The sequence below is a fragment of the Lates calcarifer genome, linkage group LG4 (assembly GCF_001640805.2).
Source record: "Lates calcarifer isolate ASB-BC8 linkage group LG4, TLL_Latcal_v3, whole genome shotgun sequence".
NCBI lineage: Eukaryota > Metazoa > Chordata > Actinopteri > Centropomidae > Lates > Lates calcarifer.
In genome coordinates, this window is record NC_066836.1 from 15,454,122 (window position 1) to 15,480,896 (window position 26,775).

A 26,775-nucleotide genomic window follows, 5' to 3' on the forward strand; every position below is an offset into this window, starting at 1 on the left:
GTTATCAAAAAAAAACCAAAACAAAACAAGAAATGTATTATGTGAATTCACTGCCTTACTGCAACAGCATGTGTTTAGCAAATGACCAAAGCAAAAATTAACCTCTGATTATTATCTGTAGGTTTCCATTCACTTCACATTCAGGAAAGTTTCTTTGGTAATCTGTGTGCAGTATGATGTGATATGCAGGCATGACATACTGATTCTCAATTTGATAATGTGTAACAAAGATAACAAGTAACAGTATGCTGCATTTTCCAATGGCTAATGACCAAAATTATCATGACAATCACTGAGTCCACTCGTCCATCAAAGTCTGGTTTGGATTGGGCATGACACAAGACATATCAGGTTTCCATGTATACTCAATGCTGGCCTGCTCAGATCTAGGACTTGCATCTATCAACTCAGTAAGGAAAATAATATAAAACCCCAAACACCCTGTTCCATGGTAATTTATCTGAGCACTATTTTAAGTGCTATAGAGCACTGTATGTCACATCAGGCACTCATGAACAGATACATAAGCCATGTATGTTTGTTCAGCTGATCTGTATGTTCTATGTTAATACCTAATTGTTGTATATAACAACTGTATCTATGATGTTCATGTCTAAACTTCTTATCTCTGTTTAGTACTATGTCTTTGTTGGTTTCCTTCCTGTACCTTTGTTATTTGCACTGTGTGTAAACACAGTGAGAGCTACTGAGAACCAGGTTAACATTCCTCATACCCACATACTTGGTCAATTCTGATTCAAATTATGTTCCATTCGTTCATAACAACACATCATTTAATCCGAGAGACTTTATTGTTGTTTATTGAGACTTTATATATATACACTCTGACACAGACGTACATATATAAAAGGTCAATATATATATAAATACACAGTACATATTCAATTTTCAATATAATGATATATAAAACTCAGTTTCAGGTTTGTTTATAGTTAATGTGATATAGCAGGACAAGTCCTCTTGGAAAGATCAATGTGTGTTGGCAGAGGTGACTCTGACTTTCTGACTTGTCTTATGATTCCTCAGCCACGTCTTCTCTGCCACCTCTTCACTGCCCTTGACCTCTTCCTCTGCACCTTCTTTCTTGTCCTGCCCTTCTTCAGTGGTTCTTTTTTTGGTGTAGTGGACACTGCTGGTTTGTTGTCACTTGCTGATCCCTGTTCATTCTGTTCCACCTTTAGCAACGCTTTTGTTTTCTCGTTCACCTTCTTCATGGCTCTTTTTGCCCACCTGTTGTTAGGGTCGGAGCAAAGTCTGTTTCCGGACTGCGTCTGAAACCTGTAATTGATTGAGTTGTTAATGGCATTGCAATTCACTTTTAATGTTGTTTTAAGTACAGACTAAAATTTCTTAAATGGATTGTTCATTTGAATTAAAACAAAAATGCGTTTTCTCATGTACCTAAAGCGATGTGTGGCCATGTAGATAGTTTGTTGTGGTTTTGAAATATGAATTTGGTGTTTCAACAGCAGCATCTCTTTACAAACAGGGAATAATGCACAATTCTCACTATAAACTATTTTCCAGTAGAAAAAAGTGTTATCAGTGACAGGGACACTTTCTGGAAAGAGACATTGCCGTTTTTAAAAAAAATATCATTTACTGTGTCAGCTAACCTGGACAAATAAAACCAAAACTGTCTGTATGGCTGGATAAAATCTCATTTATCTGGGAATCCATGTGGACATTTGTTCTGTATGACTGTGTTTTATATAGTATGACATTGCAGGACTACTTACACTACAGCTTTTATGGGACAGATTCCTTCAGACTGGATGGTGTAATTCATGATTCGGTCAAGTTGGATCATGGTGGTGGACCACCTAAGACAACAGCTTGACACAGGTCCATGGGCTAAACAAGACACATAGAGAAAGACAGATTAAGTACCCTTAATTTTGCTTTGATAAACATTCGGACCATACACGCAATCACAATTTCGTACTCTTTTTTCAGTACTCACTTGCTTGGACCAAGCTCATCCATGTGATGAAGCAGAGAAGACAGGCTAACCCCAGGCTGGATCTCATCTTCAGGATTATTCTGTGGCTTTGTCCGTCAGTAGCTGAGTGTAGTATCTCTAAACAACAAATGTTTACAATCTGAATCACTCAGAAAATAATCTCCTGGCTTGGTTTAGCAGATATCAGAATCAGTCTCGCTCACACAGCAGGCGTACAAATGTACACATTGTACATTTGTAGCTTTAGTGAAAGTGTCTGTCTCTCTGATCATTCAAGTTTTGATCTTCACTCTTATAAAACATGAGCCCCTCCACCTCACTCCCACCTCACTTCTAACCCGTCAGTGTGGAGGGTAGTCACAGTGGGGAGAGGAAACAATGAGTTCACCTCTCATCAGCCAGAGATGAGAAATAGACCAACCACAGCCCTGCCCACAATGCAACACATACAGCTGGTGCATCACTCAAAGTACAAACCTTCATAGATATGTGTACACATTCACACATACAACTAACAAGAAATACTTGTCAGTTTCCACTACACTCACTTTTTAAGCCACGTTGCTTCTACTTCAAGAATCATTGATAGTATGTAGAGTTTAGTGGCTGAAAAAAGAATGGAATTTTATTAAACGTTAGATCAGCTCTGGGGAAATTTCTTGTAGTTCATTAGTTAAGAAGAATGAAAAATAAATGATACATATTCCTACAAAAAGGTTTGTAACAGGTTTAAGTCAAAATAACTTTCATTTTGTTGTCAACCACACACACATCAATGACAGTGACATTCTCAGCCAAACTCTGTTTAATGGCCCTGTGCATCCATGATACACCCACACAGGTGGCTGAAACTATTTTTGGCTCTTTCTCATGATGGCATGTGTGTGCAGAGACTGTTTGACTGGCATCTTATTTTTGTAAGCTGTTTGTTTCATATCAGTATGTAAAACTGCGAAATTTCCAGCCAAAATTTATTTGTTTGATAGGAATTGCTAGGATCAGTGGATTTGCTTGTGGAGGCAATGTAAATCTGCAAACAGAGCTTGGTGAGGTTTGACATGCGAAGTTGGGTTGACAACTCTAAACCCTCTTGACAGTGATGACCTTTGAGGATGGTGAGTCCAAAATGGAGGAAGTTACCATATTAGCTGTGGTGAACCATCCAGCTTTGTTAAACCCTGTCAACATGGTCTCACACCCAAGTTGTCACATACAGATATTTGGTGAGGATCCCTTTAGTGTCATTTTTGAATGTGCAGTTTGATATGAGAGCTGTCACCTCAAAAGTATGCTTCAATACAACTAAACTGCAACAGCAAATACACTTTGTATAAAACATTATTATATATATTTTTTTTATCAAACATCAGAAAAAATATATTGTCAATTTATAGACTTGGCAAGTTGCAAATATGTTTATTCTGAAAGTCTCAGTGAAATGTTCACAGACGACATATTTGTTTTCCAACAAAATGTCAGATTATGCGGTAAAATATCCATTTATAGTGACTACAGCATTATGGCACTTTTAATGGTTACTAGGCACCCAACCCATTTGGTTAGAGTTGATCATGGTCTGGTTTAATACAGAAAAAGGTTAATAGTTACTTCACACTCATCATGTTCATCTATATTTAACCGAAACCATTATCTTTCTTTAGCGTCAACCAAAACGTTTTTGCTGCCTCAACCGAACCACAGACAAGACTATGGATGTGAAACCTGGTCTCTGGTGTGACAGTCATGCCTTCTGTATCTCCACCATCCACTCAAACCTCCTGATGCCTGAGCTGGTGTTAATAGATATATCCCTAATTCATGCTGTAGTGTTCTCTGCATGTTGAAGAATTATACTAAAAAGGCACCCAAAAAATGACACCAAGGGGTCCTAACCAAGCATCCATATGTGATGAGCTGTGCTTAAGATGGTTGCTGGTCCCAAGCTGGAATATGGGTTGTTTCTCCCTCCACTGCATCTAACATCATTAGCAGAGGACTAATCAGATTGAAAGAGTGAAAACATCTGTGTGGGTGTGCATGACCTGTAATGAAAGAGATAGTGGTTATGATGGCAACAAAGCAGTTTTAGTTTTAAGCCACACTAGAGTTTCCATGAGGAAAGGAGAAAAAAATTATGGTGGAAGTGGGTGGAAGTGGTATTGAAAAGTACATTTTATGCTAAAAGGCTACCCAGTGAATAATAAAGTGATACCAAGGGGTCCTGACCATGTGTCCAGATGTGATGAGTTGGGAGTGAGAACATGTTGACCCCGCCCTGCCAGAAACCAGTCCTCAAATCTTATCGTCCTTTTAGCCAAGCTAGCTAATGAGCTATTGTAGCTGGCTAGCATGTTTATTGTTAATTTAACTGTGTGGAGATGGAAGAAACTTCCAGAGGGACAACCATCCCGACTTTATGAAGTGAAAGACACATGAAAAAAGCTTGGGGATTGCACAGAGAAACAAAATGGTTTCATGAAACTAAGACTGAATGATTCAGCCTCAATTCCAAGTGTCATGTCTGGGGGAAATTGAACACTGAAGAGTGGTGGTATTTTTCAGTGACAGAGCCAGAGAGACTGAGTTGGTGGAAAGCTGAATAGAACAAAAGTACAGAGATGTCCTTTATGAAAACCTGGTCCTGAGCACTCAAGACTCAGACTGGGCCAACAGTTCACCTTCAGTCAGAACAACAACCCTAAGCACATTGCCAAGACAACCCAGGAGTAGCTTAGATTGAGAATAGATAGATAGATAATTACTGCCAAAGGTGCTTCAGTATTAAGTAAAGGGTCTGAATACTTATGTCAATGTGATATTTCATTTTTTATTGTTTAAGAAATGTTTTTAAAAATGTAAAAATTATGTTTTTGTCTTGACATCATAGGGTATTGTTGAGAGTAGACTCATGAGGGAAAAATGAACTGAAACAATTTGAGCATTAGGCTGCAACATAACAAAATGTGAAAGGGGTTTGAATACTTTCTGAATGCACTGTACAATCATATCAGTACCTGAATAATCCAGTATTGGTCAGACTTTAATTGTAACCGCCTGTGACCTCAGGGTCTAATTGGAGTCCTGTAACACATCAGTAGAAAGCAAAAGGTCCTAACTCTGCTTTTGAGCTCCAGAGCCAACTCTGCATCAGAGTGGGATCCCTTCAGCCACTTTGAACTTTTAAAGCTGAGAAAGACAGTAAGAGTGACTTGCACAGTAAAGCTATTAACTATTTTTTTGTTTGTACCCACTTGTTGTACATAAGAACTCTATCTATGATATTCATGTATACACTTGTTATTTCTGTCTGGCGGTATGTCTATGTTGGTTTCCTTCCTGTACATTTCTTACTTGCACTGTGTGTAATGAGAGCTACTGAGAGCCAGTTTAAAATTCTTTACGTGTGTGTTTGTTCATAACAACATAACATCATCACCTCAGAAAGATTTTATTGGCAACTGACAGTGGGAAGAGCCACATGTACATTTCAACATAGACACACCTTAATACAACAATGTATGGTCAATATATATTTAAATATATACTGCATATTAAATCATTAATATAATAATATATTAGTCTATTTTTGTTTCAGTTTTGTTTATAGTTGATATATGTGATATTGCAGGCCAAGTCCAACTGAAAGGAGCGATGTGTGTTGGCAGAGGTGACTTTGTCTTAAGATTCCTCAGCCACGTCTTCTCTGCCACTTCTTCACTGCCCTGGATCCTCTTCCTCTGCCACCTCTTTCCTGTCCTGCCCTTCTTCCATGGTGCATTTTTGGTGTAGTGGACAGGGCTTGTTTGTTGTCATTTGTTAATTCCTCTTCATTCTGTTCCACCTTTAGCAACGCTTTGGTCTCTTCGTCCACCTTCTGCATGGCTCTTTTTGCCCAGTTGCTGTGAGGTTTGGAGCAAACTATCTTTCCAGATTGCGTCTGAAACCTGCAAATGGATTGTGAGTTGTTAATGGCATTGTAATTCACTTTGAATGTTGTTTTAAGTACAGGCTAATAATTTCTTTATTCATTAAAATTTTAAAAATCTGTTTTCTCATTTACCTCCTGTGATATTAGGCCAGGTAGATTGTAGATAGAGGCTTGGAAATATCCAGGGTCTATGCACTAAAATTTGGTATTTAAAAAATAAATCAACAGCAGCATCTCTTTGCAAACAGGGTCCTTGATACTTTGAATAAAACACAGTTTTCACTATAAACTGTTTTCAAAGAGACTATTCTCCAGTAGAAAAAAGTCCTAACAGTTAGGTTTTTGGATTTCCAGAATGACAGGGACACTTTTAAAATATAATTTACTGCGTCAGCTAACCTGGACAAATAAAACCAAAACTGTCTGCATGGCTGGATACCTTTTAAAAATCAAATTTATTTGGGAATACATGTGGACATTTATTCTGTATGACTGTGTTTTATACAGTATGACATTGCAGGACTACTTACACTACAGCTTTTATGGGACAGATTCCTTCAGACTGGATGGTGTAATTCATGATTCGGTCAAGTGCGACTATGGTTTTGGACCACCTAAGACAACAGCTTGACACAGGTCCTTGGGCTAAACAAGACACATAGAGAAAGACAGATTAAGTACCCTTAATTTTGCCTTGATAAACATTCAGACCATACACTAAATCACAATTTTGTACTTTTTTTTCAGTACTCACTTGCATGGACCAAGCTCATCCATGTGATGAAGCAGAGAAGAGAGGCTAACCCCAGGCTGGATCTCATCTTCAGGATTATTCTGTGGCTTTGTCCGTCAGTAGCTGAGTGTAGTATCTCTAAGCAACAAATGTTGAAGTTGTCAGAATCAGTCTCGCTCACACAGCAGGTGTAATGTGCATGTTTTTAGCTTTAACGAAAATCTCTGTCTCTCTGAGTTTTTATCTTCACTCTTATAAAACATGAACCCCCCCCTCCTCACTCCCACCTCACTTCTAAGCCATTACCATGGAAGTCGTCACTTTGGCCGCAGTGTGGAGAGGAAACAATGAGTTCACCTCTCACCAGCCAGAGATGAGACACAAAGTGTTCAACCACAGCCCTGCCCACCATGTAACGTACATGTGTGCAGAGACTGTTTGACTGACATCTCCTGGACTGTTAGGCTTTTTGTATTTGTTTCATGTCAATATGTACAAGTATGAAATTTACAGCCAAAATAAATTTGTTTCAATGTAACTGCTGTGATTAGTGGATTTGCTTGTGGAGCTTCATTCATGCCGTAGCTGAAAAATTGCAGTGCATTACAAAGTGACACTTGACCAAGTGTCTGCACATGACAAGTTGGGAGTGTTATAGCTGCAAATGCACCATCAGTTATGTCAAAATAAAATCCAATAGTAACACTAATAATACCAACTCAGCTAATTTTATAGGAGCTGTAGAGTGTTTGCATCTGGTTTTACCTGGTAACAAACTGCTACAAAATGTAACACAACAAAAGAGGCTAATTTAGATTATATATCTGGTGTAATAACACCGGGGCAAACAATGTAACTGGGGAATAATGTATGAATACTCCCAAACTGGAAAATGGGATTGTTTCTTTTTCCACTGGGTGAACACAGAGGAAGACTAATCATCCAGGATAACAGAAAATATCAATGTGGGTGTGCTTGACCTTTAATAAAACAGAATGTGGTTATGATGGTGACAAGATCTTTAAGAGTAGGCTTAAAACTTTCCTTTTTGATAAAGCTTATAGTTGGTTGGAACCATCCCTTAGTTATGCTGCAATAGGCCTAGACTGCCGGGAGATTCCCCATGACACAAAAAGCTTTTCTCTCTCTCTCTCTCTCTCTCTCTCTCTCTCTTTCTCTCTCTCTCTCTCTCCCTCGCCATCAGTATGGATTCATATCCCATAATACATGTTACTAACTCAATATCTTCCCTTTCCCGTAGTCGTGTGCTCTTCCGTCTCTCTCTCCTCTTCTGTCACTTTCTGCAAGTATTTCTGCCTCTGGAGTCTCCTGCTGCTCCTACAACCCCACTCAACACCTGCTGCTATAATTAGAAATTACTTGTACTGCTACTATTTTTATTGCTCTGTTTGCAATTAATACTTTAATTATCACTACTATCATTACTACTACTGTATTACTGGTATCACTTTACATTTTTTACATGGAACCTGTGTTTCTGCCTCTTAAAAGGAGGTTTTTCCTTGCCACTGTCGCCTAGTGCTTGCTCATGGTGGGATCTGTTGGGTCTCTCTCTGTAACTACCATTTTTTAAAGAGTATGGTCTAGACCTGCTCTACATGATAAGTGCCTTGAGATGACTCTTGTTGTTATTTGGCACTATATAAATAAAATTGAATTGAATTGAATTGAATTGAAGACAGTTTTAGTTGCTATTGAAAAGTACATTTTATGCTAAAGGGATAGACAGCGAATTAAAAAATGACACCAAGGCGTCCTGACCAAGGCTGCAGTCCAATAGTCAAAATTATCTCCTTTCCTAACCACTTTTCCATGACCTCAATGGACAATGTCATGAAGTCACAGAGAGATGCAAAGGAAAACTTACAAGGAATTAGGAAAAGAGAACCGCTGTATTTAGAGAATTCAATTACACTTGCACTAGGCTTTTTTTTAAACCAACTTTATTTATAACATGTGGAAGACATGTACAGTGACAAACTCAGTGCTGTAGGCTACAATTCAATAAGGTCTCCTGTTGCTTTGACCTTATTTAGTAAAGAAAATTTATTTTTTTAGAAGGTGGAAGGATTTTGGATCGTGTCACAAACATTGAGCAGGTGCTCTGTTGTACGCTGCTTTAAACATTGCAGCTGCAAAGCATTATGGGACGGCATTCTCTCCTTTCCTTTTGTAAAGGAAGGTCCAGTGTATCCTATGCTAAAGGAGATAAGACAGGAAGCACTGGAGCTCCTTTCCTTAACATTTAGAGAACTGGACCAGCTCATCATGGCTGCCACTGAGATGCTTCTGGCTCATCTCACTCAGTTTGGAACCTTCCTAAGCAAAAAGGACTGTTGCACCGCAGCCCAAGTGTCCATATGTGATGAGTTGGGAGTGAGAACATGTTGACCCTGCCCTGACAGAAACAACAAAACTTATTGTGCCTTTGGCCAAGCTAGCTAATGGGCTATTGTGGCTGGTTAGCACCAGCATGCCAGCTAGGTAGCACGTTACTGGTTAGCTAGCAGACACAGCCACATTGATCCTTCATTCTGTTCTACTGCTGCTGTGATGCCACTTGTTAATCCCTCTTCATTCTGTTCCACCTTCAGCACCTCTCCACCTCTTCCTTTGCCACCTCTTTCCTGTCCTGCCCTTCCTGCATGGTGCAATATTGGTGTAGTGGACATTGCTGTTGTGATGCCACTTGTTAATCCCTCTTCATTCTGTTCCACCTTCAGCACCTCTCCACCTCTTCCTTTGCCACCTCTTTCCTGTCCTGCCCTTCTTTCATGCTCCATTTTTGGTGTAGTGGACATTGCTGCTGTGATGCCACCTGTTGATTCCTGTTCATTCTGTTTCACCTTTAGCAACGCTCTTGCTTTCTCGTTCAACTTCTGCATGGCTCTTTTTGCCCAGTCGCTCCCAGGGTCGGCGCAAAGTCTTAGTCCAGACTGCGTCAGAAACCTGCAATTAATTGTGAGTTGTTACTGGCATTGCGATTCACTTTTAATGTTGTTTTAAGTACCGACTAATAATTTCCAAATTAATTGAAATTATAACAAAAATGTGTTTTCTCATTTACCTCCAATGGTATTTGGCCATGTAGACAGTTTGCTCAGGCTTGGAAATATCCAGGCTCTATGCACTGAAATTTAGTATTTAAAAAATAAATAAATAAATAAAAAATTAAACAGCAGCATCATCTCTTTGCAAACAGGGTCCCTGATGCTCTGAACAATGCATAGTTCTCGGAGTGAACTGTTTTCAAATGAACTATCCGTTAGGTTTTTGGATTTCCAAAATGACAGGGACACTTTCTGGAAAGAGACATTGCCAGTTTTTAAATATAATTTACTGTGTCAGCAAACCTGGACAAATAAAACCAAAATTGTCTGCATGGCTGGATACCTTTTAAAAATCTAATTTATTTGGGAATACATGTGGACATTTATTCTGTGACTTTGTTTTATACAGTATGACATTGCAGGACTACTTACACTACAGCGTTTCTGGGACAGATTCCTTCAGTCTGGATGATGTAATGCTTGATTCGGTTAAGTGGGACTATGGTTTTGGACCACCTAAGGCAACAGCTTAACATAGGTCCATGGGCTGAACAAGACACATAGAGAAAGACAGATTAAGTACCCTTAATTTTGCCTTGATAAACATTCAGACCATACACTAAATCACAATTTTGTACTTTTTTTCAGTACTCACTTGCATGGACCAAGCTCATCCATGTGATGAAGCAGCGAAGACAGGCTAACCCCAGGCTGGATCTCATCTTCAGTAAGTCTGTGACTGAGTGTAGTATCTCTAAGCAACAAACATTTACAATCTGAATCGCTCAGAAAATAATCTTGTTGCTTGGTTGACAAGTTGTCAGAATCAGTCTCGCTCACACAGCAGGTGTAATGTGTACGTTCGTAGCTTTAACGAAAATCTCTGTCTCTCTTATCATTCAAGTTTTGATCCTCATTTATAAAACATGAGTCCCTCCATTGCCCCCCCCCCACCTCATTTCTAACCCGTCAGCACAGAGGTCGTCACATTGGCCGCACAGTGGGGAGAGGAAACGATGAGTTCTCACCAGCCAGAGACGAGAAGCAAAGCGTTCAACCACAGCCCTGCCCACCATGCAACACATACAACCGGAGCATCACTCAAAGTACAAAGCTTTATAGATATGTATACACATACACACATACAACTGACAAGAAATATTTGTCTGTTTACCTACACTCATTTGTAAATCCACAAGTTGCCTCTACTGTAGGAGTCAGTGATAGTATGTAAATTTTGGAAAGGAGAACTGACTTTTATTAAATGCTGAATAATACTTAATTTACATACTTATGTTAAAAATAAATTTGTTTCAATGTTACTGCTGTGATTAGTGGATTTGCTTGTGGAGGCAAAGTAAATCTCCAAGTAAAGCTCGACTCTAGTGAAGTTCAACATATTAAGTTGGATTGTTTGATAACTTTAAACCTTCTTGACAGTGATGACCTTTAAGGATGGTGGGTCCAAAATGGAGGAAGTTACCATATTAGCTGTGTTGCACCATCCAGCTTTGTTAAATCCTGCCAATATGGTCACATGCCCAAGTTGTCAGGTAAAGTTGATCATGGTCTGGTTTAATATAGAAAAAAGTTCACAGTGACTTCACACTCATCGTATTTATTTATACTAAAACAAACCATGATCTTTTCTTAATGTTAACCAAAACAATTCTACTGCCTCAGCCTCACAGACAGGACTCAGATTTGAAACCTGGTCTCTGGTGTGACAGTCGGTGCCTTTTGTATGTCTGTCATCCACCTTCTGATGCCTGCGCCGGTATTAATAGATGTAGTGCTTCATTCATGCTGTAGTTGAAAAATTGCAATGCAGTACAAAGTGACACCAAGTCTTGACCAAGAGTCTGCACATGACAACTTGGGAGTGAGAGCAGAATAGCTGCAAATGCACCATCAGTTATGTCAAAATAAAATCCAATAGTAACACTAATAATATCAACTCAGCTAATTTTATAGGAGCTGTAGAGTGTTTGCATCTGGTTTTACCTGGTAACAAACTGCTACAAAATGTAACACAACAAAAGAGGCTAATTTAGATTATATATCTGGTGTAATAACACCGGGGCAAACAATGTAACTGGGGACTAATGTATGAATACTCCCAAACTGGAAAATGGGATTGTTTCTTTTTCCACTGGGTGAACACAGAGGAAGACTAATCATCCAGGATAACAGAAAATATCAATGTGGGTGTGCTTGACCTTTAATAAAACAGATAGTGGTTATGATGGTGACAAGATCTTTAAGAGTAGGCTTAAAACTTTCCTTTTTGATAAAGCTTATAGTTGGTTGGAACCATCCCTTAGTTATGCTGCAATAGGCCTAGACTGCCGGGAGATTCCCCATGACACAAAAAGCTTTTCTCTCTCTCTCTCTCTCTCTCTCTCCCCCTCGCCATCAGTATGGATTCATATCCCATATTACATGTTACTAACTCAATATCTTCCCTTTCCTGTAGTTGTGTGCTACGTTTGCAATTAATACTTCACTATTTTCTTACCTTGAGATGACTTTTGTTGTTATTTGGCGCTATATAAATAAAATTGAATTGAATTGAAGACAGTTTTAGTTTTAAACCACACTAAATTTCCAAGAAGAAAGGAGAAAAAAAATGTATGGTGGAAGAGGGAGGAAGTGCTATTGAAAAGTACAGTTTATGCTAAAGGGGTAGACAGTGAATTAAAAAGTGACACCAAGGGGTCCTGACCAAGGCTGCAGTCCAATAGTCAAAATAATCTCCTTTCCTAACCACTTTTCCATGACCTCAATGGACAACGTCATGAAGTCACAGAGAGATGCAAAGGAAAACTGATCAGCCCAAGTGTCCATATGTGATGAGTTGGGAGTGAGAACATGTTGACCCTGCCCTGACAGAAACAAGTCCTCAAAACTTATTGTGCCTTTGGCCAAGCTAGCTAATGGGCTATTGTGGCTGGTTAGCACCAGCATGCCAGCTAGGTAACACATTACTGGTTAGCTAGCAGACACAGTCACATTGATCCTTCATTCTGTTCCATTGCTGTTGTGATGCCACTTATTAATCCCTCTTCCTTTGCCACGTCTTTCCTAATGTATAAACGCTCCCAAACAGGAATATGGGACTGTTTCTCTCTTCACTGCGTCAACACATCATTAGCAGAGGACTAATCAGAAAGAATAAGTTAAAACATCTGCGTGGGTATGCATGACCTTTAATGAAAGAGACAGTGGTTATGATGGTAACAAGACAATTTTAGTTTTAAACCACAGTAGAATTTCCAAGAAGAATGTAGGAAAAATGTATGGTGGAAGAGGGAGGAAGTGGTATTGAAAAGTAGGTTACATTTTATGCTGAAGGGGTACCTAGTGCATTAAAAAGTGATGCCAAAGGGTCCTAACCAAGTGTCTCTTTGTTACGAGTTGGGAGTGAGAACATTTTGACCCTGCCCTGCCAGAAACCAGTCCTCAAAACCTATTGTCACTTTAGCCAAGCTAGTTAATGGGCTGTCGTAGCTGGTTAGTACCAGCTAGCTAGCATGTTACCGTTCAGCTATCAGTCGCTGGAACTTCCCAACCAGTTCTTCAGTTACTGTATGGAGACTTCTCCTGTCAGAGAGAAGGAAGCAAAATGGTCTGATGAAACGGTTCAGCCTCAATTCTAAGCATATCGTCTAGAGGAAACCATGAATTAAAAAATTTGAGCACGAGGCTGCAACCTAACAAAATGTGAGAACATGTAGGGGTCTGAATACTTTCTTAACATACTGTACAATCATATCATAAAAGTACCTGAATAATCCAGTATTGGTCAGGCTTTAACTTTAACCGCCTGTGACCTCAGGGTCTAATTGGAGTCCTGTAACACATCAGTAGAATGTAAAAGGTCCTAACTCTGCTTTTGAGCTCCAGAGCCAACTCTGCATCAGAGTGGGATCCCTTCAGCCACTTTGAACTTTTAAAGCTGAGAAAGACAGTAAGAAGACTTGCACAGTAAAGCTACTGACCAGACAACAACGGTACAAATGTAATTTTTATGTGTTTGCCCAGGTGCTCTTTATTTTTTATGTTTATACCTATTTGTACATAACAAACTTATCTATGATGTTCATGTCTAGACTTCTTATCTCTGTTTAGCGGTATGTCTATGTTGGTTTCCTTCCTCTACATTTGATACTTGCACTGTGTGTAAACACAGTGAGAGCTACTGAGAACCAGGTTAAAATTCCTCACATGTGACAACAACAACACATAATTTTCTCAGAGAGACTTTATTGGCAACAGAAAAGTACAAATATACACACACATATATATACAACAATGTATGGTGAAGATATATTTAAATATATACTGCAAATAAAAATCATTAAATAATAATATATAAAAGTCTGTTTTTGTTTCAGGTTTGTTTACAGTTAATGTGACACAGCAGAATAAATCCAGTTGGAAGAGCAGTGGTAACTTTGACCTCTCTGCCACTTCTTCACTGCCCTGGATTTTCTCCTCCGCTGCCTCTTTCCTGTCCTGCCGTACTCCCATGGTGCATTTTTGGTGTAGTGGACGTTGCCATTGTGATGCCACTTGCTGATCCCTCGTCATTCTGTTCCACCTTTAGCTGCACTTTTGTCTCCTCGTCCACCTTCTTCATGGCTCTTTTTGCCCAGTTGTTGTTAGGGTCGGAGCAAAGTCTCTTTCCAGACTGCGTCTGAAACCTGTAATTTATTGAGTTGTTAATGGCATTGCAATTCACTTTTAATGTTGTTATTAATATATTACTAATAATTTCTTATATGGACCATTCATTTGAATTAAGACAGAAATGTGTTTTCTCAGTTACCTTGACTGGTAATTAGCCAGGTAAAATGTAGATAGTTTGTTCAGGTTTTGAAATCTCCACTAAACTGTATTCAAATTGACTATTTCCCAGAAAAAATGTTATGGATAGTTTGTTTTTGGATTTCCAGAATGATAGGGACAGTTTCTGGAGAGAGATATTTCTGTTGACTTTAAAAAATATATATATTATCTACTGTATCTGAAAACCTAGACAGATAAAACCAAACATGTCTGGGTGGCTAGATGCCACTTTCTTTCTTTCTTTCTTTTTTTCAAATTCAGGTGAACTCACCTTTAAAAAATAATATTACCCGTATTTATTTGGGAATACATGTGGACATATGTTCTAAGTAGATATATGGCCTATTTATATACAGTATGAAATTGCAGGAACACTTACACTACAGCTTTCATGGGACAGATGCCATCAGACTGGATGGTGTAATTCACAATTTTTTTAACTGTGACTTTGGTGTTGGACAACCTGACACACAGACAACTTGACATAGGTCCATGGGCTAAACAAGACACATAGAGAAAGACAGATTAAGTACCGTTACATTATAGACCATACACACAATTACAATTTTGTACTTTTTTTTCAGTACTCACTTGCATGGACCACGCTCATCCATGTGATGAAGCAGAGAAGACAGGCTAACCCCAGGCTGGATCTCATCTTCAGTCAGTCGGTGACTGAGTGTAGTATCTCTCAGCAACAAATGTTTACAATCTGAATCGCTCAGAAAATAATCTTGTTGCTTGGTTGAGAAGTTATCAGAATCGGTCTCGCTCACGCAGCAGGCGTAATGTGTACGTTCGTAGCTTTACTGAAAGTTTCTGTCTCTCTGATCATTCAAGTTTTGATCTTCACTCTTATAAAACATGAGCCCTTCCACCACCTCTCCCCCCACCTCACTTCTAACTCGTCACCATGGAGAAAATTCACTTTGGCCGCAGTGTGGAGAGGAAACAATGAGTTCACCTCTCACCAGCTAGAGATGAGACACAAAGCGTTCAACCACAGCCCTGCCCACCGTGCAACACAACACAACTGGAGCAAGTACAAACCTTCATAGACATACACACAGAAATACTTGTCAGTTTCCTCTACACTCACTCTGAAAGCCACAAGTTGTCTCTACTTTAAGAGTTGCTGATAGTATGTAAAGTTTGGTGGCTGAAAGGAGAATCAAATTTTATTAAACGTTAGATCAGCTCTGGGGAAATTTCTTGCGGTTCATTAGTTCAGAAGAATTAAACATAAATGATACATATCCTTATCAAAAAGATCTGCAACAGATTTAACTTTCAATTTGTTGTCAACCACACACACATCAATGACAGTGACATTCTCAGCCAAACTCTGTTTAATGACCCTGTGCATCCATGATACACCCACACAGGTGGCTGAAACTATTTTTGGCTCTTTCTCATGATTGCATGTGTGTGCAGAGACTGTTTGACTGACATCTCCTTGACTATTTGGCTTTTTCTATTTCTTTCATGTCACTATGTACAACTATGAAATATACTGCCAAAATAAATTTGTTTCACTGTAACTGCTGTGATTAGTGGATTTGCTTGTGGAGGCAAAGTAAACCTGCATGTATTGATGAAGTTTGACATAGGAAGTTGAGTTGACAACTCTACACCGTCTTGACAGTGATAATGTTTGAGGATGGCGAATCCAAAATGGAGGACGTTACCATATTAGCTGTGGTGAACCTTTGTTAAACTCTGCCAACGTGGTCTCACAACCAAGTCGTCACAACTCAAAACTTACCGTCCTTTTAGCCAAGCTAGCTAATAGGCTATTGTAGTTGGCTAGCATCTGCATCTTACCAGCTAGCTAGCATGTTATTGGTTTGGTATTCATGTTTGCGTGAACATGGAGGACCAATCAGCCAGAATAAGTGCAAACACCTATGTAGGTGTGTATGACCTTTAATAAAAGAGATAGTGGTTGTGATGATGACAAAGCCGTTTTAGTTTTAAACCGCACTAGAATTTCCAAGAAGAATGTAAAAAAAAATTATGATGGAAGAGGGAGGAAGTGGTGTTGAAAAGTACATTTATAGAGCAGTTTAAGGGCATACATTGAGGAAAGAGGGCCCATGAATGGTGTATTCAGAAGGAGGCACACGTTAATCCTCGGGTTTTAACACAGCATTTAACCAACTATAAAGCCAGAGAAACTGACAGTATAATGGACTCAATCTAAAGCTTGAAATGAGGTTGGATTAAGTGAGAAACCAAAAAAGAGAGACCAAAAGGGATATACAGAAGGTGTTCAAAGAGGCAGAGATAAACAGCAACACAAAGAGGATCCATTGACGAAAGCGCTGAAGAAAAATTGAGACTTAACAGGTGTGAATCGAATGGACAGAGAAGAACTGAAACCTTCGGTATGTATCTGGGCCCTTTGGTTGGTCTCAGCCTGCACATCATTATACCAGCTCTACAATGACAGCAAAAATAAACACCTGATTGGCCGAACACCTGCTGTCAGGATGGAAGGCAAATGTTATCTTTGTGCCCTTGACTCCTTCGGGTCAACAACAGCAAATCCCAAAGCACACAAATACCCGTCATCCCAAATGTCCAGTCATTAAATTCAGTGAAGACTTGGCTGGTGTTTACCTTCACCGAGCACAAAGTGCATACAAATACACAAACTGGAGAACATACACAAACCCACAAAGGCATGCAGGCACACATGCACATAATGACCTGCCTGCACCGATGTATTTTGCACTCGCACAGACATACATACACATTTCTCCAAACCCAATATCCCAGTCTCATCATTATCATCCCTGTGGCAACCTGTTTGTCAGGGGAGAAATACTGGATTATTTGTTCTTCTCTTATTCATTAGTTGTTGTCCCGGGCAGCAGCCAGGGCTGTTGGTTGGCCGACAGCGTAGCTGATAGGAATTAGTCTCCTGATAAAGCAAGAAAGTGGAACGTAGCATCGCAGGAAATTACAATCAATACTGACTCTCATATCCTCATCCGATATCGACCGCAAATGGGAATGAGAAGCACATTGTCGAGCCCGTACACATGGACACAAGGGCGTGCTTGAGAACATACATACGGTCACACACACACACAAACTTTGAGGCTGCATTAGATGTGACCCCACCTCATCTCCATGCATGGGGAATAGGTGAAAAAATGAATGAGGAAACCAAACTCCTCTGCCTCTAACCACAAGTTTCTGATGACACTGTATGCGCGCAAACCCACTCATGCATGATTCACACACCCCTTACATCGTGGTTACGTCCTCTATATACCCTGTTACAGTAGAAATGGGGACGGACTTTTGGGGCAGATTGTGGCAGACGAGCATTTCCTGATATGAAACACATCGGTGGTTGGCGTAAAGCTCAAAGCAAACACACACACACACACACACACACACACACACACACAGGCACAGACATGAAGTGAGTGACAGGTCACAAATGAGACTAGTAATTAAAGGAATGTCTCATCAGGTGGATATATTTGGCTGCGTCTGCTGCCTCTGTTTAATAAAGAATCAGCTTCAGAGAGATTAAGGTTTAATTTTATCCTTTATCCAACACTGAGGAATTTTATTGATTCATTTCGGAAGATAAAGATATAAGATTCTGTCTTCTTTCTTTCTTTCTTTTTTGCAGAATTATAACGATCAGACTTTGTGATTAACTCGCTCCCTCTCCTTTCTGTCTGTGTACACATTCTGATAAGTTCATCTCGAGCAAGAAAAACAGCCAGAAAACTTCTATAAAGGCTAGGTATGCTGTAACAAAGAGATATGTGTCTGGCTTTTGAGTCTGAGAGACGCTGGTGCCTCGGCGTGACGGGCCCAACGGCTGTCTGGGGACGGCCTGCTGTAAAGAGCAGTGCACTTCAGGTCGTTTTCAGAAGCTGGAGATGTGTTGGGAAGAGCAGAGATGTTTTTGATATGTAACAGCGGAGCCATACATGTCGATCAATACGCCGACCTTTCTCGGACTGATTGCATGATGTTCTGCTTTGCCCCCGGCACCAGCACCCACAAGAGGTCCATCAACCATCAACCATTGTTATTCTCTGTTCCAGCAGGCAAAGAATGGCCAGTTCTCTTTTATATTACCTCAGGACTTTTACTGTGTCATGCTCTTTTCATTTTTATCTCTGTCTCTGTGTTCTCTTCACACACATACGCACATACACACAGTGTTTGCCCAAACTTAGGAAAAATGCCTACATGAAAGCAGTGAGAGGTTGATCCTCAACAAATGAGGGTATCTGACCTATTCCCCCAGGTCGCTATAGATGGATCTTGTATATTTCTGCTCAATACCAGGAAATGGAGAGAAATCCCAGTTGGAGTTGAGAAATGTCATTTGCTTTCCAATTAATATTTCAATTAACCGAGTCATACCCAATTCATTTCCTGACACCGGTGGAGTTGAAATGAAACTGACCTCCTGCTCCCTGCTATTGACCCTTGCACACAAAGCTTCAATTCTGGATCAACCGTCCATTTACGGAAAGCGTCAATAATCGACTCAAAAACGGTGGGCTATATTACCATAGGCATTAGCATAGACATTGCTCTCGCGGCTCTGAGGTGATTTGAATGTCTGTGAGAGAGAGTGACCCGCCCCGCGCCTCCGGCTCACGGTCCAGAGGACTCAGGAGCGCGTAAAAGTCTAATCAATAAGCGCTTTAATTATAGCGGCGCTCCGCCCGCAGTTCTTCACGGTTGGGAGACGCGCAATACCACAGCTGATCCAGCACGATCATTTCAGATGGAGCGGGTTTTCACCGCCTCAGTAACCTGTCTCTTTGGGCCAATGCTATTATAGACAGCAAATTGTCCACTCCTCTCCTTAGATTTGGTAAAATGGGCCGATTAGTTGGGAGGTGGTGGGGGGGTCACTTTTTTCTTTTGTGTTACTGCTTTGTGTTGTTAGTGGGGATTGCGTTTACACTCTATTCTGTCAAAAGAAAAAGCCCAACGTTTAAAATCAAGTTTGTTGTAGTCAATTTAATTGGTAGTGTATGTAAGGCTTATATGTTAAGTGATAAATAATTAATACTATAAGGTTGTGTACAACTTCCTGTAGCAAACTTATGCTATATTTTATGATCTTATGAGTGCTTTTATGATATATAATTAAATATAATAAAACAATTGTATATCCAGAATATTACTACACCAACTGGGGAAAAAGACAGGACTAAATACCACTAATTGCTTGAAAAACCCCATGTTTACTACATGGCAAGTTATTTTGGTAATTTGACTAACTGCAAATTTGTTCCACCACTAAAGCTCAATATGAGTTTATGCAGCTCCTGCATTATTTTCTAACCTTGTGGTCTTGTCCTGCAGAGGATCCTAATATCAAAAAGGAGAGGTAGAAGAAGAAAAAAATTGGTGAATTAAATCACTTTCAGTCTCACATGCACAGTATCTAGGGTGAGGTTTTCCAGTGTATGAGCAGTGGTTAGTTTTGCATCTCGTGTACAGTACCGAACTTGAAAGTAACACGGCACGTACACAAAGCGCACTGGGTGGGAGGTGTTCAGAAAGGGCCCAACAACGACATGGCCTACATTTTTGTGAGCATTTACTGCTTGAAAACATCTAAAATTAACTTATCAAGATTTATGTGCACCTACATCTTTTTCCTCTTTATCATGATGCCCTTTGGGAAATCATGTTTTTGAGCAAATGTTGACACAGTCTCTCACAAAAATGAGGAAGAAAACAGAGACAACAAAGATTTTATTGTGCTGCCCCACTGAAATTGAATGGATCTTAAATGCCTTTAAGATTAACATGGTCCTTTGAGATTCCACAAACTTCTTTTTTATTTCAGTCAACCATCACTTCTTCTCACTGAATATCTGATGCACACAACAATCTGCTTTTCTGATCTCCTCCTCTGCATTTTCAGTTGCCTTTGTGACACCCACATGCTACTCATACACTAGATGGCGTACTTCCCCCTGTAGTGAGTGAATGGGAAGCCTGAGCTTGACAGGCATTGAGAGAGTCATCCAAATTTAGCCCTGTAGGAGTGGCAAAAATACAACTACTGCAACCCCAAGGCTATAGCTGACATTATTCTGCTCTTCATGGCAATACAGTAGGTTGTGAGGCTAAAGAGATAAAATGTCAGCTGGCTTTGAATAATTTAGACTCCCCATTTTAGAAGCTACATTGCTTAAATATAGGCTGCCAGTTTGATATTGTGCTCAAAAAAGTGCTGCGTGTCTTTCTGAGGGCAGGTCATGAATCCACCGATTGATTATTGTGTCTGGTCGTTAGTCATTTGTCTTCCATTGATGGTGGCATATCAGACGAGGCTGTACTTGAGAAGCATTTCTAGAGGGGGATCAAAGAGTATGTGTCCCTTTTAGACCAACAAGCTCATTCATGACTCACCGCAGCAAGGTCTCCCTCTCTCTTCATCCCTCTCTTTATTTATCTGCTTTGATCATACAGTCCATTTAGTTCATATCTCACCCTCTTGCTTCTTGTTTCTGGATGATCTCTCTCTCTGTCGAGCACATGTCTCATCATTGCCCTTTCCATCCCCAACACCACCACTTTTTTTTTTTTTTTGACTATATACCCACATAGACCCCCCATCCTTCAAAACTTTCTTCCTACAGCTCTCTCTTCCCCCTGTGACACCCCACTATTTGTTCCTCTGTGGGGTTAAGCAGGGTCATATCAAAGCCTTAATCCCTAAATGTGTGTGTGTTAGTGTGTGTGTGTGTGTGTGCATGAGAAAGCACGGTCCCTCCTGCTTGAGCTAGATTATTCTAAGTTCCTGACCTCTGGGTGGTAAGAGGGGCCCGTGTTTGGAAACACAGGCACTTGTCTTTGTCTCTCGAGCCCAGCAGGGGAGCTTGACCAGGGGCCTCTCTTGTCAGGCGAGTCCACGGATGCACTCGGCCCTTCTCTAGGGTTGCGGGTCTGTCCTCTGATCTTCGCCACCACCATCTTAATATTAATATGCCGTGAATAAGCAGACAGCTGGTTGGGCAGGCAAGTGCTCCCTGGATACACACTAAAACACACGCGCACACACACACACACCAGAGCAGGATGAGTTTGGCTTGCAAGCAAAAACATTGATCCTGAGTCCCCTCACTGTGAGTCAATCTGGCCCCAATAGCCATTCAAGTGTATCTGCTTGATCTGATGTTTCCCGATAAGAGAGATTCCTCCCAGGGTGTGTGTACGTGTGAGAGAGAGTGTGTGTGCAAGAGATATTGATTGTTGAGTGACATGGCACTATAGATCCCAGGCAGCTGCTAAGAGTTTAAATGAGGCCTATAGCATATCATTAAATCTCTATGATAATGTCAAAGGAGAATTCGGTAAAGTGTTTTCCCTCAGCCTACAGTGAGTATGTGCTTTGCATTGCTGGTTGGCCTTCTCCCCTGGCCGCTTGATTTCTTACTGTAAATACATCCATATAAATGTTAGAGGTTGGTCGGCCAGAGGTAAGAAAGCCCTGCTCTAACTGGGGACTATCAGATCGATCACCCTCTATTTGATTAGGGTACAATGGCCTCAACCTTGGAAGTGCAAAGGGTCCAACTCACTTTGAACTCCACAGTAGCTTCTCTCCAACATTTATCCAAAGACTAGAACATACAATCAGGGAAAAGTTAAAACCATCTTCAAAATCTTTCCTCAGTGTTCTCACCAGCTCTGTGCTGAGCCTTTACTTAACAGGATCAATATGATCATCTTCCAGTTGACTGTTTTCTTCTGATGTTTCTTATCTTAGATGATTTTTTTTTAAAGCGCACTCTGCCAACTGTGCTAATGAAGATGGTGTGGCAGATCAGCTAAGTCTTCCCTGTGACAACAAGTTGATAGATTTAAATCTGAAGCTGCGACCCTGAGACAACTAACTAGCAGTTCTGTGAGGCATAGCATAGCTGTGCTTTGAGCTAAATGCTAAAATATTATAATGACAACATTAACATGGTGATATTTTGCAAGTATAATATTTACCATGTTTACCATCTTAATCGAGCATATTTGCATAAATTTGCTAATTAGCACAAACAGAAATTCCAGCTGACACTGATGGGAATGTAATTGATTCTGCAGGTACTAGGTCATAAACAAAATTGAAATTTTCATCTGATGGTGGCACTAGATGAAAACTTATTGCAATTCATCCTGAGGGGCACATGAATATGTGTTCATGGCAATCATAAATGATCATAAAAGGATCATAAAAGTCCAACTAATGGTGGCCAGATTCATCCTCTGGAGACCATGAAGATCTGTACAAAATATATCGAAAAGCTTTTAAATAGTTCTATCTCAAGCTAAAACATATTTCAGTCATCCATATGGCTGACATTGTGGATATATTTGCTCCGTTACAGACTGATGCCTTGTCATTGGTGTAACCTGTCTTTTACAGCCAATGAGCTTTTAGTTTTAGAGCATTTCTAGCTTTTATTAGCTAGAGAACAGCAGCGACTTGGAGAGAAAGAAAGGGAGGATGACACACATGTACATTCAGGGACATGACTAGCATGACACTCTTTGAGTATTTTTACACACACTTCTTTCCAAAAATGATTTTTGTACATATATATATATATATAGTCAGGTCAGAGCTGATTCCATGTGAGCATGGGAACCTTACATAACCTTAAGAACACTCTATTACTGGGTGGTCTAGCTGATATCTCTCTGTTGATGCAGCACGTCAGCACTGAAAAGCATCAACCTTCGCTCTTCACACAATTCTATGTGACTGTAGTAATTCTAGTGAAAACATTCAAGGCCACTACTGTACTACCATCACTGAGGGGAAAGTGCTTCTTTGTGCTTCTGATTCCATTCACTTTGACCGTAGAGGCCACGTTTGTACGGAGGAGGTTGTACACACAAACACACACACACACACACAAACATACTTCCAGATGGCGGAGGTGCTGTGGTTATAAGCAGCGTTACCAAAGGTAATGCGATCACAGCGCAGACAGAATGATGTGTTTATATCATCAAGAGTGAGACAGGATAGAGAGGAGCGAAGGGGAGGTGAGGGCAAACATGACGCTAAAAAGGGGTGGAAGGACTGAAAGGAGTAGCAGACAAGAAGAGGTGAGAGGGTGTGAAAGGAACAGAGAAATGTATACAGCAGGAGGGAGGGATAATGGAGAAGAATGAAAATGGATGACAAATGATGGGAAAGAGAGGAGAAGACAGAGGAGAGGAGGGAGTCTGCCTGTCAATCAGATTATGAACCAATCATTTGAGAGACAATTGCTTTGACCTGAAACTTTGGCGGATCACATTCGCCCCTTCGCACATACACACATTCGCAGATGCACTCAGCACTGTTTCACAGTTGCATGGAGATAAATGTGTCTCACTCACATCCAGTCTGGTGTTAAGTGCACATATTAGGGCCTATCAGCATTCATGTATGTGCTCCTTGTGTGTGTATGTGTGTGTGTGTGTGTGTGTGAGAGTAAGTAAGTGAATGAGTAATGAGTGAGTGATGGATGGACGATAATGCACATTTACTCTCTCTCACGAGGGATCGAAGTGCTTAGATGTTGAGCCCTGCTCACACACACACACACACACACACACACACACACACTGACACATACATTCAAAATTGTGCTTGATAAGACAGCTCTTCTCTTCTTCACTGTAAACTATGCATAAATCTCTTCCCTGCTCTTCTTCCTTTTTATGTTTACCTTTCACTACATTTATCTCCCTCTAAATCCCTTATCTTGAACCTCTCTCTTTCTCTCCGTCTGTCTCTCTCTCTCACCCTCACTGTCTGTCTCTTAGTAATGGAGCTAATTTGTTTAGCACACAAAGAGTGTCCGTCCATTAGCGCAGGCCTGTCCGTGCCAAGAGAGATGGTGACAAATCACGCCGACGTGTGTATTTGCTTTGTGTACATAATTTTGTTTGTGTGTGTGCAAAGTAAAGGTGAAAGAGGAATCCACGGTTCCTTACAAGGCTTCGGTGAACTAGTTTTTTGGATTTGAACTTTGAATCACATTTTACTTAAGACATTTTCCAAGAGGCAGACTTTGACCACACCTGCACTTCTCTCTATTGAATTAAGTCAGAGCAGTAGGATATTCAACTGCCTTCATGCTACCTGAAAATGGAATAATTTTGTGTATAGCCCACAACTTTTGCTACTTTTTTTCACTTAGGTTTATTTTTGATATATATTAGTCTGGTTTAGTTTTCCTTTGTTATAGTTTAGTTTACTTTTAGTATAGTTAAGTTTCATTGTAGTTAAGTGTGAATCTGCACACCCCTTCACTTTTTAGCTAACTGTCAGCATTCTACATTACAGAGAAATGTGGTAAATACATGTTTAAACTAACTCCTGTGAACATTTGTTTTTATGACATAAACAATAAAACACTAACTCTTTCTGGCTTTTTTCACTGCAGATATTTTGAACTGTCATAGCACTGTAGTAAAGTTAGCTCTCCATCTAATCACCAGTAATGGAAAACAAGAGCGATAATACAATTTATGATCTGCATTGCATTATTGATTACAGGTTCTTCCTTCAGCATGTTGATCTTCATAATGTACATAATTTACCATCATATTTGTTGTTTCACTGACTAACTACTATCTAACTTGAGATGAGGACAGACCTGTACAGATGGCAGGAAATGATCAGAGACCTGGATAAGGATGAGTAGGTCTCTCAAACCTAAAGGCTTATCGCAAAACATTCCAAATATATATATTCCAAATACCTGATCATAACCAGGACACTCATGATCACATGAAAGCACTTGGCACGACCTTGAGCCAGCATGAAAAATACCAGAACCCAAAAACTGAAGCAGCTAAATAGAATTCAGCCATCATGTACTGTAATATTTACACCTGTGCTGCTCCTACTGTGACACAGAATTTTCCTGCTCTAGAAAATAATTATCGTTGAAGGTGAGACTTTCCCTAAACAGTTTTGGTCGCTATCGGACAAGGATTAACTGTCAGCGAGGCATCAGTGACTACAGACCTCAATAAGACTAGAAATCTGATGACAGCGGCCCTGTGTGATCCATATTGTATGACAAAGAAGTCTAAATCCCTATTCATATTCTCCTTGATCTCAGCCAGTCTATCGATATAAGGCACTGAGCAAGCAGGAAATGATTGAGCTCTGAGCTGGGCATCTTTCCCTCCTCTCTCTGCCAAAGGACTGTCACTGTTTGGGCAAACTCCAGTTACTCATGATGACTCCATCTTTCCTTTTGTCCATCCATCCCTCTCTCTTTTAACGCCTTTGATACGATGTGACACCAGCTGAGGCAAATAACATAAATGCCCCGACTTGCTCCCATTTGTCTCTATTAGACTCAAGATAATGTTGCTGCGGCCATAAAGATAGATATTTTCTTGTCTGATGGAGAAAATGTTTTGCAAATGACCATGTTGTTCAGATTGTTCGCCTCCTCTGGGTGAATCTGCATGTTTTCTCATGACTGGCTAATAGGTCAGCTGCGGCAGGAATGTGATACAGGAAGGCAAGGTCAGTTTTCATTGATTGTTAAATCATGCCTGTGTTTGAGAAGGACACGATTGAGATGGTAAGACACCGACTGCCCCCCCCCCCCCCCCCCCCCCCAGCAGACTTACTGTAAATATCCTTCCTCTGGGTTCAGCTATACTGTATGCCAGACAACAGTCACTTTGCCTACGAGTCAGCAATTTGTCTATTTGTGCGTGTGTGTGTGCGCGCGCGTGTTTGTGTATGTGCCTTCATTATTTTGGTCTCTCATAACCAGAGAAAATCAGGTGCACAAACATGGTCCAGATGAGAAGACACTTGGAACAGTGTGACTGTCAGCCTCTCTCTGCTCTTCTATCTGTCTGTCTGTCTTGTTTGTTTGTTTGCCTCTCTGTCTGGCGTCAGTCTCAAGGAGATCTTCTCTCTCTTTCCCGCTCTCTTTTTGTGGATAGAGCTGGCACAGACTGGCAGATTTTCTCCCTTGAATAGATGTTTTTATCTCTTTCTCCCTCCTTCTGTCCCTCCGTCTCTTCTTCCCTCCATCTCTGAGGCTGAATGGCTGTCTGGACTGAGCTAAAGGTTTTTTTTTTTCTTTTTTCGGGGGCTCCAGAGACCTGATGTTGAGATATTTTGTGCGCACTATCTATGAACTCATACATTTTAAGATCGGTGGCCATGGCAAAA

At 40.3% G+C, this 26,775-nt stretch overlaps 3 protein-coding genes across 3 annotated transcripts; all 3 read right to left on the minus strand.

Moving 5' to 3' along the window:
• Positions 1-790: 790 nt before the first annotated feature.
• LOC108883628 (eotaxin) lies at positions 791-2,346 on the minus strand. Its single transcript, XM_018676986.2, has 3 exons — positions 1,985-2,346; positions 1,761-1,875; positions 791-1,299 (listed from the first exon to the last, which is right to left on the minus strand). Exons 1-3 carry the CDS (start codon positions 2,049-2,051, stop codon positions 1,044-1,046), a joined length of 438 nt encoding a protein of 145 aa, XP_018532502.1. The 5' UTR covers positions 2,052-2,346; the 3' UTR covers positions 791-1,043.
• A 6,263-nt stretch (positions 2,347-8,609) lies between these two features.
• LOC127138917 (uncharacterized) lies at positions 8,610-10,594 on the minus strand. The gene is made up of 3 exons (XM_018676987.2): positions 10,372-10,594; positions 10,149-10,263; positions 8,610-9,615 (listed from the first exon to the last, which is right to left on the minus strand). Exons 1-3 carry the CDS (start codon positions 10,436-10,438, stop codon positions 9,159-9,161), a joined length of 639 nt encoding a protein of 212 aa, XP_018532503.1. The 5' UTR covers positions 10,439-10,594; the 3' UTR covers positions 8,610-9,158.
• Positions 10,595-13,962: 3,368 nt separating this feature from the next.
• On the minus strand, positions 13,963-15,476 carry LOC108883630 (eotaxin). Its single transcript, XM_018676992.2, has 3 exons — positions 15,159-15,476; positions 14,947-15,064; positions 13,963-14,422 (listed from the first exon to the last, which is right to left on the minus strand). Exons 1-3 carry the CDS (start codon positions 15,223-15,225, stop codon positions 14,194-14,196), a joined length of 414 nt encoding a protein of 137 aa, XP_018532508.1. The 5' UTR covers positions 15,226-15,476; the 3' UTR covers positions 13,963-14,193.
• Positions 15,477-26,775: the final 11,299 nt, after the last annotated feature.

Excerpts from the sequence above, each read along its gene's own strand:
- LOC108883628 (XM_018676986.2), bottom strand. The coding sequence starts at position 2,051 with ATGAGATCCAGCCTGGGGTTAGCCTGTCTTCTCTGCTTCATCACATGG. Across the intron at positions 1,876-1,984 it reads GATGAGCTTGGTCCAAGCAA|CCCATGGACCTGTGTCAAGC; the intron begins GTGAGTACTGAA and ends TGTCTTGTTTAG. Across the intron at positions 1,300-1,760 it reads TGTCCCATAAAAGCTGTAGT|GTTTCAGACGCAGTCCGGAA; the intron begins GTAAGTAGTCCT and ends AATCAATTACAG.
- LOC127138917 (XM_018676987.2), bottom strand. The coding sequence starts at position 10,438 with ATGAGATCCAGCCTGGGGTTAGCCTGTCTTCGCTGCTTCATCACATGG. Across the intron at positions 10,264-10,371 it reads GATGAGCTTGGTCCATGCAA|CCCATGGACCTATGTTAAGC; the intron begins GTGAGTACTGAA and ends TGTCTTGTTCAG. Across the intron at positions 9,616-10,148 it reads TGTCCCAGAAACGCTGTAGT|GTTTCTGACGCAGTCTGGAC; the intron begins GTAAGTAGTCCT and ends AATTAATTGCAG.
- LOC108883630 (XM_018676992.2), bottom strand. The coding sequence starts at position 15,225 with ATGAGATCCAGCCTGGGGTTAGCCTGTCTTCTCTGCTTCATCACATGG. Across the intron at positions 15,065-15,158 it reads GATGAGCGTGGTCCATGCAA|CCCATGGACCTATGTCAAGT; the intron begins GTGAGTACTGAA and ends TGTCTTGTTTAG. Across the intron at positions 14,423-14,946 it reads TGTCCCATGAAAGCTGTAGT|GTTTCAGACGCAGTCTGGAA; the intron begins GTAAGTGTTCCT and ends AATAAATTACAG.